This window comes from Furipterus horrens, unplaced genomic scaffold (genome assembly GCF_987537825.1).
Source record: "Furipterus horrens unplaced genomic scaffold, mFurHor1.1.pri manual_scaffold_9, whole genome shotgun sequence".
NCBI classification, from domain to species: domain Eukaryota; kingdom Metazoa; phylum Chordata; class Mammalia; order Chiroptera; family Furipteridae; genus Furipterus; species Furipterus horrens.
In genome coordinates this window covers 15,928,126-15,946,755 of record NW_028327179.1, presented here as the reverse complement: position 1 = coordinate 15,946,755, position 18,630 = coordinate 15,928,126, and the positions used below count along the sequence as shown (strand labels likewise).

At 38.1% G+C, this 18,630-nt stretch overlaps 1 protein-coding gene across 1 annotated transcript in view; it reads left to right on the top strand.

Annotated features, from left to right (window-relative positions):
* Positions 1-18,630, top strand: part of DNAH11 (dynein axonemal heavy chain 11) — a 255,136-nt gene that overhangs the window by 203,635 nt on the left and 32,871 nt on the right. The window contains exons 66-68 of the mRNA XM_090286851.1: positions 5,938-6,142; positions 11,480-11,644; positions 13,378-13,518. Coding sequence (XP_090142977.1) covers positions 5,938-6,142; positions 11,480-11,644; positions 13,378-13,518 — 511 coding nt within the window. The remainder of the gene's footprint in view (positions 1-5,937; positions 6,143-11,479; positions 11,645-13,377; positions 13,519-18,630) is intronic.

The window sequence follows — 18,630 nt, the reverse complement described above, 5'->3', positions numbered from 1 at the left end:
GAGACACTTCCTAAGTTTCTAGACATATATCTTAGTAATAAGAACTCTAGGACAACTGTAATTGAAAAACCAAAAAGTAAAATTAAAAAAAAAAAAAAAAAAGAACTCTAGATGATAATCTCAATTTCAGACAGTCATCTTGGTTATAGCAGGACAATGCTGCCTCTCTCCTATCACAAGAGACTCTGGCTTTCTGAAGACTGGGAGAAGTGTATCCCCATGTTTATCAGAGAAATGCTATGAACACTAGCCAAAAAATAATTTTCAAGTGGGGTTTTTTGGTATGTTTTATTGATTATGCTGTTACAGTTGTCCCAATTTACTCCTTTGCTTCCCTCCACCCAGGACCCCTCCTCCATCCAGCAGTCCCACCCCCTTTAGTCCGTGTCCATGGGTCATTCATGTAAGTTCTTTGACTTTACCCTTTCCTGTACTATTCGAAACATCCCCCTGTCTATTTTTCACCCTCCTACTATGCTTCTTAATTCCTGCACCATTTCCCTCCCTCTCCCTGATTCCCCCTCCCAGCTGACACCCATCCACATGCTCCCCATACCTATGATTCTGTCCCTACTCTGGTTTTCTGCTTAGTTTGTTTTTTTATTTTTTTAGATTCTGTTGTTGATAGTTGTGAGTTTGTTGTCATTTTAATGTTCATAGTTTTTATCTTCTTTTTCTTAAATAAGTCCCTTCATCATTTCATCTAATAATGGCTTGGTGATGATGAACTCCTTCAGCTTTACTTTATCTGGGAAGCACTTTATCTGCCCTTCCATTCTAAATGATAGCTTTGCTGGGTAGAGTAGTCTTGGTTGTAGGTCATTGCTTCTCATCACTTTGAATATTTTCTGCCAGTCCCTTCTTGCCTGCAAAGTGTCTTTTGAGAAATCAGCTGATAGTCTTATAGGTACCCCTTTGCAGGTAACTCTCTTCTTTTCTCTTGATGCTTTTAAGTTCTCTCTTTATTCCTAACCATTAGCATTTTAATTATGATCTGTCTTGGTGTTGTCCTCCCTGGATCTAGTTTGTTTGGGACTCTCTGTGCTTCCTGGGCCTGTATGTCCGTTTCCTTCCCCAAATCAGGGAAGTTTTCCTTCATTATTTTTTCACATAATTTTTCAATTTCTTGTTCTTCTTCTCCTTCTGGCACCCATATGGTTCGGATGTTGGCACGTTTAAAGCTATCCCTGAGGTTTTTAAGCCTTCCCTCATTTTTTAAAATTCTTGTTTCCTCATTCTGTGCTGGTTGACTGTTTATTTCTTCCTTATATTCCCATCCATTGATTGGAACCTGGTTTCCTTTCCTTCACCACTAGTTTCCTGTGGATTTGCCTTCATTTCTTTCCTGTCATGCTTAATCTTTTCTGTCAAGTCTGTGAGCATCTTTATCACCAGTTCTTTGAACTATGCATTTGTTAAGTTGGCTATCTCCTCGTCTGTTAGGTTGTCTATCTCCTTGTCACTTAGTTCTCCTACTAGAACCCGGATCTGCACCCCGCTTTTGGGCTGTACTTCTCTGTCTCCTCCTCTTGATAGCTTTCTGTGTTTGCCTCTGTGTCAATTGTTATGTTGTAAGGTGCGGAGCCTTAGGTATTCATCAGCACTGGTGACCTGTTTCACCACATTTTCAAGTGTTTTAAATGTAATTTGCATATCAGTTCTTCACGAGAATAGTGACCTGACATGACTTGAAAAATTAGGAATCTTTTCGTCCCAGGATACCTTTTTGGCTGGATTTTGAATAAACTTTCAAAATAACTTTGAAATTCCCAGTGTACCTGATTTTTATATAAACTTGACATATGGAAAACTGAATATATAGTTAATTTGTAGATGATTGTCTTTTTTTAATACATTAATTAATTCAGCTAAGAAGTGAGCATTTTGGCACACTTAAAATATTACATTTGCTTTCCCTGAAAGCCAGGAGATAGACATCTTTATGTAAATTGAATGATTTATTTTTATAATTTTATAAATTAAGTAATTCATTTTATGAAACTATAGCTTTTAGATTAAGACTGGCACCTCAATAAACAGTACTACTTTCCTTCGTAAACAAGGACAGACTTCCTAACCAAAGATCAGCAGGGCACATTCTCTGAGCTATGTCTTTAAATTTTTTTTCTCTCTTGTAGCCACAGGCTGTTATGAGTCAATCACATTCTCTCAGTATCCTCTTGTGATTCATGATCAGACAGGTTGATAGAGGTTGGGGTTAACAAGCCATCACCATCAAACAGCAAATTAACCTGCAGTTTGATACAGTGAAATGAACTTTACACTAGGAGTCCAGAGACACAGGTTCTAGTCCCCATTCTGCCACTAAGCTATGTGACTTTGAACAAGTCATAAACTCTTTGAGTTCATAAAAAGAAGTCAGCTGGGTGATCACTAGGGGCTCTTCTTGCTTTAAAATTGCAACTCTGCTAGGTGAAACAATGTTTTGACTCCCCCTATGTCCTATCCAATTAAGCCATGTTGTTTGTGCTGGGAAAACACATTTTATTTCAGTCTGAGTTCGTATAATTAGTCTCTCACCTCCGAGCCAACAATTCTCAGTCACTGAGAAGTGGGGGCAGCAGGAGCTCTCTCCCTTGGAGGAATGTAAGGAAGTGAAACACTCTGGGAGCAGCTGCATTCCAGGTTCAGAGATTCCTGCCCCCGCCCTGATTCTCACTGTGATGCTGTGCCAGGGGCCCGGTCCTGTTCCTGCAGGGCATGGGGCTGGAAAATGGGTTAAGAGCGACTCCTTTAAGAGAGCAGCCACACTTCCAAGTTTTCTGCTGCTCTTCACACCTTGCTCTTGCTTCTCATTGGAGTTTAAGTTCAAGAGCTCATAGCTGCCTTCTGTGGTCTAGAAGTCACGACCTCTGGATCCGTGTCTTTCCCAGAAACAACAAAATGATTGTTTGCTTTTCCCACCCCTCTGGTTAATAACATTGTTGTTTGGATCCTTCAAATCACGAGAGCGCACTAGCTGTCCATTTAATTTTCCCAGATAGGAGATTAACCGAAAATTAACCTAGCAGCAATGATAAAACCCACTGAGTCATTATGCAGCTTTGCCTTTCATAGATTATAAACACCCCAGTGGAAGATAATTTACTATCCCTGGGAAATCTAAGCCTATAAAATGATGTCTCAGAGCAAAATGTAAAATCTGTTTTATAGGCGGACTTCCTTGTATCTTCCTTCAGCATAGCAGATTTTCCCCAGTTAACTGTCTTCACAGAGAAGATCAGACCTGTCTCTTAAGCAGAGAGATTCCTGGTTCTCAAACTGAATGCGTCAGGGTATATGTCACGTGCAAGAGGGACTTAGTTCCATGGAGTCACCTCTGGGCCATCTTGTGGAGCATTGCTGTAACAGAGCTATTTGGTCAAGTACATATTTAACCAGTTAAAAGCTTTTGTCACCTGCAAAATTGTCAGAATCTCATAATCCTTTTTGGCCAGTCTCATGCTTTTTTTTTTCTTTCCTTGAAAGCCTAAGGAGGGGAAGCACAGTTATGTGTAGTGGCTGATGGGAAAAACTGTAGCTTGGTGTTTTTGGGAAATCCATGGGGATTAGCAACTATTGCTTTGAGAAGAGATTCTACTAATATCACTACCTGGTGTGACCCACTAGCATGGCAAATGGCAACCTGTCTTAATAAGGCCTGTGAGCTAAGAGTGGTTTGTTGTTGTTTATCTTTGATTTCTTTTTATCCATCTATCTATCCATCCATCCTCACCCAAGGACATGCTTATTGATTTTTTTTTTAGAGAGCGAGGAAGGGAGGGAGAAAGAGAGACAGAGAGAAACATTGATCGGTTGCCTCTCATACATGCCCCAACTGGGCACCCAACCCATAAATCAGGCACGTGCCCTGACCAGGAATTGAACTGGTGGCCTTTCCTTTTGGTTTACAGGATGATGCCACACCAGCCAGGGATGATTTCTTTTTTTTGAAAAAAAAATTTGTTATATTTTAATTATAGTTGTCATAACGATATTATATTAGTTTCAGGTGTGCAACAGAGTGATTAGACATTTATATAACTTATGAAGAGCTAACAATGGTTTTAAGGGGATGTCAGTCACAAAGAAGAGTATATGGCAGAGATATATGTGGCCCACAAAACCTAAAATATTTTCTCTCTGGCCCTTTATTGAAACTGTTCTCCAATCCCTGCTCAAGAGGGATTTGTCCCTGAGGCCTGAACACCAATGCCTTTCAAAAATGTTAGTTATCTTGCTGGGGCTTGTTTTGATTCTTTTACACATGCACACAAATCTCAAAAGTAGTTTGAATTCTTATTGCAGTTCCTACTCCTGCCACAAGGAGCAGTCCTATCAGACAACAATCATGAAAATTCTAGACTTGATTTCGTGTGTTCTTCATTTAAGTTTAAATTTTTTAAGTGTAGAAATGTTTAAATCCTGTTTTCATCTAGGGATATATATTAGTGGTTAAAACAGGAAGTTTATGAAATAAGAACTCAAACCTAGTGAAAATTCATAAGCAAATGAGGGAAAATGCAACCTGAAATCGTGGACGGTTGTACACCTGGCATTTCTCATAGACACTTGCCGAGGGAGGAATGAATTAAAACCCAGATGGAGCAGTAATCAGAAAGTCACTAGATATGCACAGAGGTTGATTTAGAGTATGGGTTTTATTATTGTGGAGATGTCATTGAGTATAAACCTTGGTTATCTCTTATGTGTAAGAACCCCAAGCAGTAATTACATGAAACTGTCACTCTTGAAATTTCCTTTAACAGCCAGTCATGCTAGGCCAACAGTCATACAGTGAATAGGGCCAGCAAAGGAAGATTTTCTCAAAGCTTACTTGTGAGATCAATTTTGGAAGCCCTTCGAAAGGGAAACTCAAGTAATGGGAGAAATTTTGATGATGTTCCAAATGTAAATATGGCTGACTATGTCTTCAGTCTTAGAAGTTAGACCACAGCATCTGAAAAGAGAAGGATCAGGCCCTCTCTCTACCCCACTCTCAGAACTTTGCTTATAATTATAGCAACCACTCCACGAGCTTAAGCAACACTGAGCATGTGGCAAGACTCCAGGGTGTCATGGCAGCGGAGGTGAAAATGCCACCAAGCTTCAAGGAAGGTGGGACCCAGAAATCCGGAAAACCCAGAACATGCTCTTTTTGCATTGCTTCTGCATCTGAATATTGGTTGAGTTATTCTTCCTTGGGAAATCGGAAATGTCTTTCTCTACTGTTTGGTTCACCAGGAGGACAAGGACTTCAACACAGGCTTTTAGGTTCCAATTCAAACTTTCCCTTCTCTCTTTCCCAAACCTAAATCCCAGGAAAGGGTGCTCTGATTGGAACAGTGGGGATGAAGTGCCCGCTCCTGGTGCCCATGGTCAGGGAACAGATACAAACCAGAAGTCTGGTTGCAGGGAGCCCACCCCTGGGCAGGACGGAGCCAGAAGGAATATGACCCATGCATTCCACACAGGAGGCTTCTAAAACTTTGTTTTTGAGCCAGCGCCAAAGAATTAGAAAGTAATTTTAAGTATATATGCATTTTTAATATATAAATTTAAAAACTATGTATACACATACCTGTACACAGATATAAAAACACATACGTAATAATCTTATCCTTGAAAAATAGCAATGTTTAATAGAAGGTTAATTGCAGAGAGTATAATAATAGAAGCTAACATTTGTTGTTGTAGGTCTTTTATATAACTTATTATATTTAATTGTTACGACAACACTATTAGGTGAGTACTGCTATTACCGCCATTTTGCATAGGAGGAAACTTAATTATATAGAGGTTTACTGGGTAATGAAACTGAGAGCAGCTGAAAAATTCTGAGTCACCTGGTCTTATGGCCTACAGACATTATCAGAATACAGGATTGGAATGACACCTTAATGTCAGTTACAAATGTCTGTGTTGTGTCCCCTATAGGTATATCAGGATTGGAAATAAAGAATGTGAATTTAACAAGAACTTCTGTCTTCTCCTTCACACAAAGCTGGCAAATCCTCACTATAAGCCAGAATTGCAAGCTCAGACAACCCTCCTCAATTTCACGGTCACAGAAGATGGTCTAGAAGCCCAGCTGCTGGCCGAGGTGGTCAGTATTGAAAGGCCAGATTTGGAGAAACTAAAGGTAAAAAATGTGAAAGCGTCCACCAACACATATTCAGTACCTGCCTTTCACAAACTATAATGCCAGACACATGAGTATTAGATAGGATTTGTGTCCTCCAGGATCTTGCAATCTAGGGCACATCTGATAAAGGAGGTGTTAGGGTTGTGTCCCAGGTAGGAGGTGGGCTGGCTCTAGGTCTAGTTCGGTGCAGGTGACTAGGACCAGCAAAGAGCCGTGTACTTTGTAGATTGGATGTTCACAGCCAAACCAGCCAGGGCAGAAGAATGAAAAAGAGGAGGAATGGAGTACGGCTGGGAGACTTCAGGGACTTGTAGTTGATTGTGACTAACATTTAAAGGAAAATTGATGGCTTAAAGTGCATTAATTAAGAAAAAATACTGAAAATAACTAAATTCAATATTGAATACAGAAAACAAGAGAACAACAGAGTAAGATGATAAATACAGGAAGAAGGCAGTGGTAAAGTTAAGTAATTGCAGCAGAGACTGTGTGGCCTGAAAAGCCAGAAGTATTTACTCTCTGACCCATTCATTATGGAAGAAGCCTGCCACTTGTGCTATAAATAATGGTTTTCAAATGGGGGTTCAGCAGCATCAGCAGTAGGTGAGAAATTCTTTAAATACAAATTCTCAGGCCACAGCCCAGATCCTGCTAAGTGAACTACTGTTTTACCAAGCACTGCAGGTGGTTCTCACACATACTCTGACTGTCTGAGACTGCTTTCCCTTGGATTTACTTCTGCACCAGTCAGCAAGCAGGGCAAAGACAGCCCTAGCGTCCAGGCCAGATGTGAGTGGGCACAATTCCCTGGGTTCTCCGGGCAAGTATGCTCACCTTCAGGGGCGTTGCAACATGCCCGGAGTGAGTGATCCACAGCCCAGGGTTCAAAGGGCCACAGGTTTGCTCCTGTGCCCTGTGACTGGACAGGGATCATGTTTGTATTTGAGACATCATATGACCACATATGAAAATAGTCTTGTCACAGTAACATACACATTTTTGCTTTTTTCCAAAAGGTTTGGCAGCTTGGTTAATTAATTTGTTTTTACTTTTGATAATGAAATTTTTTGGACATATGGAAGTAAATAGTTAAAAATCCCAAATAGTTATAAATTCCTATTTGTGATCATTATCCAGCTTCCATAATTAACAACATTTTGTTGCTTTCCCCGTACTTCTTGTCTGAAGCAGTTTTTAAAAATAAATTAGCTATTTTATTTTGGAACAATTTTAAATTTATTTACATAAAAGTTGCAAAGCTGTTACAAAGTTCTTGTATACTCGAACCTAGTTTTAGTTTCTCCAAATGTTACCATCATTCTATTTTGCAACATAAAAATAAATTTATTTAAAATACTATTCTGCTTCAATAAAACATGTTTGATTACTTTAAGTAATCAAATTTGTGGGCATAGAATTGTTCATAATATTCTTTTATTATCTTTTAATACCCATGGAATCAGTAGTGATGGCCTCGCTTTTATTTCAGACTTCGGCAATTTCTGCCTTCTCTCTTTTTTTCTTGGTTACTCTGGCTAAGGGATTATGGATTTTATTGCTCCTGTAAGGAACCACATTTTGGTTTCTTGTTTTCTTATTTTAAATTTCATTGATTTCAGTTATAATTTTTATTGCTTATTTTTATCTGTTCACTTTAAGTTTACATTGTTCTTGTTTTACTAGTTTGCTAAGGTGAAAGTTTAGAAATTAAGTTTAGATCTTTCTCCTTTTCTAATATACAAGTATGTCTACAATGCTATAAATTTCCCTCTAAGAACTGCTTTTGCTGTGTAGTTTTGATAAGTTGTATTTTTTCTTTATTTATTTCAAAATGTTTTTAACTTCTCTTGAAACTTCTTTTTTTTTGACCCATGTGTTTTTTTTGTTTTTTGTGTTTTTTTTTTTGGTTTTTCAATTACAGTCGTCCCCTTTCCCCTAATTTCTCTCCCCCATGTGTTATTTAAAAGTCTATAACCTCCAAATATTTTGGGATTTTTTTCAGATATTTTCCTGTTATTGACTCCTTATTTAATGAGAGCATACTTTGTATTTCTATACTTTTAAACTTTTTAAAGTGTGTTTTATGACCAAGAATTTGTCTATCTTATGACTACTTACTGAGCTTGAAAAAAAATATGCATTCCGCCATTTTTAGTGAAGTATTCTACAAATGTCAATAATACGCAGTTATTGATGGGGTGGGGGTTTTGGTTCAACTATATAGTTACTGATTTTCTGCCTTTAAGATCGGTTAATTATGGATATAGGAGTTTTAAATTCTGCAAAAACAGCAGATTTGTTTACTTCTTGCATTTCTGTCATTTCCTTCCTCATGTATATTGACACTCGGCTGTTAGACACATGCTTATTAAGGATTGTTAGATTTTCTTGGAGAATTAACCCCTTTATCATTACATAATGCCCCTCTTAGCTCCTGATAGTTGTCCTTGTTTTGATGTCTGCTTTGTCTGAAATTAATATAGATACTCCAGCTTTCTTTTTATTTGTGCTTGCATGGTATGCCTTTCTCCATCCCTCTACCTTTAATCTGTCTGCATCTTTAAAATGGATTTTTTTGTGTGTGTAGACAACAGATAGTCAGGTGTTCTTTTATTTATCATGTCAGTCTGTTTTTTTTTTTTAAGGTTTTATTTATTTAGTTTTAGAGTGAGTGGAAGGGAGGGAGAAAAAGGAGGGAAAGAAACATCATGTGCCCTGACTGGGAGTCAAACCAACAACCTTTCGGTTCACAGGCTGACACTCAATTCATTGAGCCACACCAGCCTGAGCAGTCTCTGTGTTTTAATTGCTGTAATAGGTAATCCACATTCAAAGAGATTAATGATGTAGTTGGAATAATGTCTACCATATTTGTCATTTAAAAAAAAAAATATATATATATATATATATATTTTTAGAGAGAGAGGAGAAGGGAGGGAGAAAGGGACAGAGAGAAACATCGATGTGAGAAACATTGATCAGTTGTCTCTCGGGAGGTACCCCCAAGCCAGGCCTGTGCCCTGACGGGTATCGAACTGGTGAGCTTTCGCTTTGCGGGACAATGCCTAACCCGCTGAGCCATACCGGTCAGGACTGTCATTGCTTTTTATTTACTGCATTTGTTCCTTGCCTTTTTCGTGTGTGTTTTCTTCCTTTCTGCCTTTTCTGGTGTTAACTGAGCATTTTATATGATTCCAGAACCTGTCCTCTCCTAGCAGATAGAAAAGAATTTTCTTAGTATTTTACTTAATGTTTGCTGTATACATTTACAGCTAATCTAAGTCCACTTTCAAGTAACTCTGTATTGTCTTGTGGGGAGTTCAGGTACCTTTTAACAGAATATTTTCATTTCCTCATTTTGAGTTGGTGGGTTGTTTTCATTTAGTATTTTAAATATCTTACTCTACTCTTTTCTTGCTTACATTGATTCTCAAGAGAATGTTCATGTAATTCTTACTCTTTTTCCTCTATACATGAGGTTTTTTTTAAATCCCCTGTGGCTTCTTTCAAATTTTTTTTCTTTGTCATCAGTTTTCTGCAGCTTAAATATGATATGCCTAGTTGTAGACTTTTTATTATTCATACTGCTTAGAATGCTGTGAGCTTCCCAGATTTGTGGTTTGGTGAATATCATTAATTTTGGAAAATTCTTATCCATTATTACCTTCAATATTTTTTCTGCTCCTTTTTCTCTTTCAGGTATTTTCATTATGTGTATGTTATACTTTTGGTAATTACCGCATAGTTTTGAGCTATTTTTTTCTTTTTCTTTTTTTAAAATACTTTTTCCCTTTTCAGTTTAGAGAGTTTCTTTTGACATATTTTCATGTTCACTTATTCTTCCCTTAAGGGAGTCCAGCCCACCAACGAGCCCATCAGAGGCATTCTTCATTTGTTACAGCAGTTTTTATTTCCCTCATTTCATTTCGATTTTTTCTTAGAGCTTCCATCTCCCTCCTTACACTGCCCATGTGGTTTTACATGTTGTTCACTTTTTCCATTAGAGTTCGTAGTGTATTAAGCATAGTTGTATTTAATTCCCAGTCCGAGAATTTCAAAATCTCTGCCATACCCGAGTCTTGGTCTGCCATTTGCTTTATCTCCTCAGACAGTGCTTTTTTGCCATTGAACAGGAGCCAGACACAATGTATTGAATAATCTGAACCGAGATAAATAGAGCTTTGGTGTGAGGTTTTATGTTTATATGGCTAGGAGTTAGCCTGTGTGTAATGTTTGCGGTAGCTGTTGGTGTCAGAGGCTTCAATTTCCTCTAATATCCTTGGTTTTGTCTACCATGTCTTTGAATTTCCCTAGAAATACCTTCTTAAATAGAGTCCGTATTTCACTCTCTCAGTTGTTAAGTGATGTTATTATAGTGGAGTCTGTTGATATGGTGGTAAGAAATTATCAATGGGAAGTATTCTATAATCTTATGATTAAATCTTGGGGTTTTCCAGTATGACTAGTCATGGGGTTTTGACCTTCAGAAGAGTTTCTTTTCATTTATTTCTGTCTCTCCTCTGAGAGAAAGTAAGTCTAGAGGAGGATGAATGATCTAATCACCCTTCCCCCTAAATCAGATAAGGCTCCAGTAAAGTGCTTTTCCTTGAGGGCAGGCTTTTGTTAAGAGCACGGAAAGCTCTTGACATATTTTAAATGGTTGCTTTCCTCTGGATATATTTCAAAATCTTTCCTTTTCCCCTTCCCAAAGCAGGAGCAGATGTTTTTTCTGATCTTCACTGTGAGAACCCAGTTTACTCACAAAAGTATGGAGGGCTCCCAGACACCGGGTCCCCAAGAGATCTTAACACTCAAGCTTCGCCTCCAGCAATTAGCCAATTATTATTTAAACGTTTCTGAAAGCTGCGATTGTCTGTACTCACTCAGGTCTCTAGCTTTCAGAGTGGCAGTTTGTTTTAGGACCTCAGTTCTCTGGTGGATGTAAGAAGAAGAGTTTTGATTAGCTTTGTGTGTGTGTGTGTGTGTGTGTGTGTGTGTGTGTGTGTGTGTGTGTGTGTGTGAAGATGGAAACAATGACTTCCAACTCTTCAGATTCAAAGCATAAACCAGAAGTTTCTTCCTGTGGAATAGAGTCTTCCTATAGGTTTATGATGTTAAATGATTATGATAAATGTTCACACTCCGGGCTCTGCAGTGTGACTGGATCTTAACATGTCTTCTGAAACTTTTTAAAAGAATTTAAAAAAAATTATTATTGATATGTTTTCATGTGTTTTATTAGATATGATTTCATGAAGTTGCTGATTGAGGAAACTCTACTTGAAAACATACATTTAACCACCCCTTCTTAAACTTCTTTTGGGCTTGTGTTAGTTGGTTTTGACAAAGCACCAGAATGACTTTAAGATAGAGCTGAAGTATCTGGAGGACGACCTCCTTCTGCGCCTCTCCGCGGCAGAGGGGAGCTTTCTCGATGACACCAACCTGGTAGAGAGACTGGAGACCACAAAGACGACCGCCGCGGAGATAGAGCGTAAGGTAGGAAAAGGCACCAGCCACCAGGAGGGTTTGCTTCCGTGCTCGATTGGAACAGCATGCTTGGATGAAGATGGGATCAGATTCAGTGACTTCTCTAAGAGGACTGAATTATTGTGGGATTCGGGTCATCTCGTGAACAGCCCTTAAAAAAGGATGGTTTTGGGGGTGGGGGTTCAGAATGGAGAAGAAGATGACTGAACGTGAGCTTCTCCTGATTCAGCAGCGATCCAGTCATTCAGATGAGACTTTGGTAGGCTGTCATTTGTTCTGTGGGACCGCATTTGAAGAAAACTGCGGCCTGTTGTCTAATATGGTCTGAAGTCGAAAATGACTTCGTTTAGCTTCTACCTCTGGCAAACTGACATGGGTTTCCTAGTCTGTTATACATTTTAGAGAAAATCTTTGCAGGCCTTCAGTGCTGGGAGACCGAGCAAAATTTTGGTCTCCTGCCGTCTCAAATGCATTATACATACTGGGAAAAAGGCACTTCCTAAAAGCCCATAAGATTCCTCATTGAGTAAACATCCTGCTGCACGTCTAGCCTGTGTCCCAATATTCTTCGTGCATGGTGGGCACGTAGGATTTTCACAAGTAACCATTAACCATTAAAATTCCATTGTTTCAGAATAACAGGAAGCCTTATTTGCTTTCTGGAATATCCTCGTTACTAAGTAATCTATTAATTACCCAGTGGAGGCTAAGTCGCCACTCATCCAATAGAGTTGTCTTAATTTAAGCAAGGGAATGGAATCCCAAATTACTCTCTTTTCTACATAAGAGGAATTCTAGGTGGCTCCTGAGATGGTAAAGATTAGAGCAATTAGGTAAATTAGGTCTTAGCTTTCAAATTAACTTCTAATTATTTCTTAAAATGTCTCTTCCTATCTTCTTCATATACTATTGCCATATAGGGACTTCCCTCTCTGCTCTATGTTTTCCTTATTTCCTTTTATGCGCAAATATGAGGGATCAAGTCTATTAAAACATTTGGGAAAATACTGCATTGTATAAAGCTATATGACCAGCAATAGTCCTAAATAAAAGAAATACATATTTGAGCCTTTAATACAAATGAACATGTAGGTTGATAGTGGTTTCTATTCATTATCTCTTTGAATGCACCCAGAGGCTAATACATAAAGACAAACTAAATGGAAATAAATATATGAGCATATGAATGATCTAGTGCAGAGTCAAAAGTAGACGATCATGAAAGTCTTCATGTAAAGGCTTTTTAGTAGTAAGCATGGCTATTAGATATATTATTGACCTTGGTTGCTTTTGTATACCTTGCTGACTAATAAAATTATTGGCATTGAATTGACCCAGCAGACATTTAAGAGCAATCCCAGGAAGTGATATAGCTGGGTTATTAACCCCTGAAAGAGAGAGGGGGACAGAAAGGTGACATTACTCAGATTAAATTCTGTAGCACCAAAAATGATCAGGTTTGTTTAATCTGTAATCATAAAATGGCTAGAGTTACATTCTTTTTCACTGGAAACATGAGGAAATTACTTTATATTTTTATTTTAAATATTTTAATATTCATAATAAATATAAAATTAAAATTTTGATATGAATTTAATAAATTTGAACAGCTCAAGAACATAGATGGCATATGTTGTTTATTTTGATACTAATAATTTCTGCAGAAATGTCCCTTCCATCACTTGAATAAGTAGAGAGAATATGAGTAATTGGGTTACTAATGTTGTTTGACCCCACTGTAGGTGACTGAAGCTAAAGAAAATGAAAAGAAAATCAACGAGGCCCGAGAATGTTATAGACCAGTGGCAGCGAGAGCATCTCTTCTTTATTTTGTTATTAATGACCTCAGAAAAATCAACCCCATCTATCAATTCTCTTTGAAGGTAATGGTGAATAGGCTAAGGAAAAAAAAAAAAAAAAAAACCACTACACTTCAGTAGTTCAACTTGTTTCTGGAAGTTTAGAATTTATTTTTAAGCAATTATTGTACCCAGAAGGGAGTCACGAGGATCAAGCTAACAAAAACAAAAACAAAACACCAAAACATCCTCATTCTCCTATCATTTATAATTTTCAATAAGGCTTTGATGTAATTAAACCATGCAGCATTATAATACATTTGGTTTTGTTCTAAAACAGAGCATTGAGGAGTTTGCTATGTATTAATAAGGGAATTCTCCTTGAGGCTCCTGTACTTTCTTGTTGAAGCTATAGGTGTCTTATAAAGAGATTTCCCATATTATTTTGGTTTTGAGGGAGAAAGAATGAGAACAGCTACTTAGTAAGCCACTAATACATGCAAAGTACTTTCCTACTTTAGTTCATTCTTATGTCTGAAACATCTCAATATAGTATATTATTTTATACCTATTAAAGAAAAAGAAAACTAACACTTTCAGATTTTAAATAAATTACCCAAGACCGCACATTTCATAATTAAAGACCCAGGATTTGAACCTGTGATTTTAAAGTCTATGCTCTACTTTGCATCATTCTGCCTCTGGGCAGGATTCATTCATTCTGCCAGTTTTTAATCAAATAGTTACTGAGATCAGTTATGCAAGGTGTTTTACTTGGTCACTGAAAACACAGTTTTTAAAAAAAGAAATGTGTGAGGATATATGGGGGTCTGTGTGTGTATGGAAAATAAGAGGGGATGGTAGGAATGGCGGGGCTGTTTTAACTGGGTGTTCAGAAAAAGGCTCTCAGAGGGAGTGACATTAGAGCTGATTCCTGAAGCATAAATAAGATGTAGCCATGTAAAGAGCGTTTGGAGAACAAAAGGATGTGTGAGACGTGAAAGAGTTGGGGATCCAGGTAGTGAATTGAGTCTGTGTGGCTGGAGCATAATGAGTGAGAGAGAAATAGCAAGCCAGAGCCAAGAGAGATGAGAAGGTCTACATCACAGGAGGACTCCCAGGCCCTCTAGGGGAACTTGGATTCTAGCCTGGGTGCAAAGAGAAGCCACTGAAAGGTTTTAAGCAGATAACTGGTATGACAAAAGAGTCAGAGAGAAGTGAATAGACTTGTGATATGATTTGAAGCTAGATTAATCAGCTCTTGGATATGGACTGGTTGTGGGCAATAAAGAAGAGGAAGAGCCAAGAGTAACTAGCAGGTTCTCATAGTACAGAACGGAAAAGCAGTGTGGTTGGATTTTGGGATAGTCGCAGACTATAAGGAGAATAATAAAACTAAATTGGTAGTGTCAGCCCAGTATTACTCTAATACCAGAACTAAACTAAGGCATTCTGAGAAAAGAAAACTCCAGAGCAGCCCCCTTTATGAACATTGTTGCAAAACTACTCAAGAGGAGATTGGCAAACTGAATCCAGCCACATATAAAGAACACAATATATTATGCCCAAGTGGAGTTTGTGCCAGGAATGCAAGTTGGTTAAACTTTCAAAGATCACACAATGTCATTCTTCATATTAAAAGACTAAAAGAGGGACTTCCGGCCAAGATGGAGGCTTAGACGGACACGCTAGGTCTCCCTCTACAACTAGAGAGGAATACAACTACTTCAAAACAAAGGATAACTAGAAATTCCAGAAAATAAAACTACACGGAAGCCCAACATATGAAGTTATAAACCAGCGGTGCCATTTGGGCAGGTAAGAGTTAAAGAGGGCAGTGCTGTTTGCGGTCGCACCTGGGACAGCTGCGGGGCGGCGAAAAATCCCGGCGGCAGTCAAGCCCCTGGCAGTGCGCGACCCCAGCGCTGGGGAAAGCAGCCACCGCATCGCCTTGAACAGTGAGGCCCAGGGGGGCGGGAGGACGGATCCCGGTCTCCTAGCTGAATAACTGTGTGAATCCATCTTGGACCCCCGCCCCCAAAGAAAGCACCACAGGGCTGCGAAATAGGTCGCAGACAGGCGCCGGTCGCTGAATTGTGACGCGTACACAGGCACTGCCCCCTACAGCCGGCCCAAGAAAACAAAACGCATCTGTCAAAATGAGGCAGACAACTATAGAAATCCCGGTGACACAGCTCACCAGGCAACAGATAGAGAACCTGACAGATGAACAGATAAGAAACCTGTCAGAGGCTCAGTTCTGGGCCATTGTTATCAGGTGGCTTACAGAATTCACAAAAGAGCAGGAAAAAGATATGAAAGAAGCGAAAAACATTCATAACGAAAGGAACAAAACCACATACGAGACTGATGGTGAGGAAAAAAAATCCAGAGTTCATTTCAACAAACTGGAATATGGAGAAGGAACAAGCAGTCAACCAATGCAGAGAGAGGAAATGGGAAGCAACAATGAGAGGATCAGAAACCTCTGGGACAGCTATAAAAGGCCCAACATAAGAATCATTGGTTTGCCAGAGAGTGAGGAAGATGAACTAGAACTTGAAAAATTGAGTGAAAATATAATAAAGGAGAACTTCCCAGACTTGGGGAAGGGAATAGACTTGCAGGTCCAGGAAGCAAGGAGAGTTCCCAAGAGACTGGACCCAGGGAGAACCACTCCAAGACACATTATAATCAAAATGTCAAAAATTAAAGATAAAGAGAGAATCTTAAAAGCAGCAAGAGAGAAGAAAAGAATTATGTACAAAGGGGTCCCAATTAGACTATCAGCTGACTTCTCAAGGGAGACCCTACAGGCAAGAAGGGACTGGCAAGAAATATTCAAAGTAATGAAAATCCAAAACCTACAACCACGAATACTCTATCCAGCGAAATTGTCATTCAGAATAGAAGGACAGAGAAAGTGTTTCCAGGACAAAATAAAACTGAAAGAGTTCATTAGATCCAAACCACTGTTATATGAGATGTTAAAGGGACTGGTTTAAAAAACAGAAGCTAGGGAGATGAAACAAAGGCAAACTAAACAGGCAACGAGAGTGGAAAAGGAACTGTGGGTATGGGAAGCATATTGGGGGGAGGTCAACAGGGAGGGGGAGTGGGGAGAGGAAGGGAGATGATATAGGAATTGGGGATCATGGTAGGAGGGAATGGAATAGACGGAGAGAGGTTGGGAGGAACTGTATGCACAACTAATGGACATAATCTAAAAGGGGGGGACAACTGGAGGGAGGGGGGCCACCGGGTGGAGGGGAGCAGAGGGAAGGGAAATTGGCACAAATGTAATATTTTAATCAATAAAACACATTAAATCTGAAAAAAATAAATAAATAAAAACACAAAAAAAAATAAAATAAAAAATAAAAGACTAAAAGAGAAAAACCGTGATCATTTCAATGGATGTAGAAAAAGAACGTGACAAATCTTAACACCTGGGTGAAAAAAAAAGAAAAAAAAATTCTGAGCAAACTAGGACTAGATGGTAACTTCTCAGTATAACAAAGGGCATCTACAGCTAACAGTAAATCCACAGCTAACAGTAAATTATTACACAGCTAAGGGTGTAAACTCAATGTTGAAATGTTGAGCGCTTTCCTCTAAGATCAGAACAAGACAAGGATGTCTTCTCTTGAAACTCCTATTCAACACTGCACGGGAGGTTATAGTCAGTGCAAAGGTACAATACAAGGCACAGAGATTTAAAAAGAAGGAAAACTGTTTTTTTCTTTTCCCCCACCGATGACCTGATTGTGTATATAGAAAATCATAAGAAATCTACAAAAAAGAAAAAGAAAAAAAATTACTAGGCCTAAGAAGTGTGTTTGTAGCAAGATTGTAGGGTGTAAACTCAATATTGAAAAATCCATTGTATTTCTATATATGAAGAACAAGGAAAATAATAACTCAATACTATTTATAATAGCTTTCAAAACCATGAAACTTTTAGGGATAATTTTAACAAAACAAATATGAGATCTGCATACTAAAAACAACAAAACTTTCTTGAGAAGAAATTCAAAGGCTTAAGTAAATGAAGAGAGAGAGAACATGATTTTGGTTTGGAACACTTAATATTATTAAGGTGCCACTTCTCTTCAAATTGATGTATAGTTTCAATGCAGCCTCAATCAAAATGCCAGAAAGCTTCTTTTTTTTTTAGAAATTGGTAAGCTGATTATAAAATTAGTGCAGAAATACAAAGGATTTAAAATAACAAAATAATTTTGAGAATAACAAATATGGAGACAAGGTACATGATTTCAAGACTTATAGACTTACACTAATGGGCTTAAAGGAAAATACATAATTAATGGAGCAGAATAGAGAGTCCAGAAGTAGACCTACAAACATACAGTCAGCTGATTTTTTAGTGATGCCAAGACACTTCAACAAGGAAGGGATAATTTTTTTTTTTTTTTTGCAACCGTTGGTACTGAGACAACTGAATATCCAGACTATACACAAAATTAACTCACCGTGAATAAGCTAAGCTATAAAATATCTAGGGAAAATATAAGAGAAAAATGCTTGAGCTTTGGGTTAGGCAAAGATTTCTTAGCATACGTTAAAAGAAAAAAATCATAAATGGAACCTAATCAAAGTAACACATTCATGATCTTCTAAAGAAATTATTAAGAAAATGAAAAGGCAAGCCACAGACTACTAAAAATTATCTCCAATAAATACACATATCTAACAGAATTTATATCAGAATATATAAAGAATGTGTGCAGCTCAATAATAAGACAACCCAATTTTTTAAAAGGATGAAAAATTCAAACAGACATGTCATATACTAAAACATATGAATTGCCCATACACACATTTTAAAAATCAGGGACTCATGAACATGGACAACAGTGTGGTGATTACTGGGGGCAGGGGGATATAAGGGGACTAAAATGGAAATTGAAAAAATATAATAAAGTTAAATAAAAATAAAACTCCTATCTTTTAAAAAATCCTCAACAGTGATGAGAAATACAAAGAGGATGGTGCAGTGTAGTTGGCTAGGGAAGAGATATGGGTAGGTTTTATGGAATTATGTTAATAATAATAGTAATGGCAGCAAATATTTAATGAGCACTTACCTACCATGTGCCAGGAATGGTCCTAAGAGCTCATATAATCCTCATAAAAATCCCGCCCTGTTGTCTCTCCCCATAGATAAAATTTACA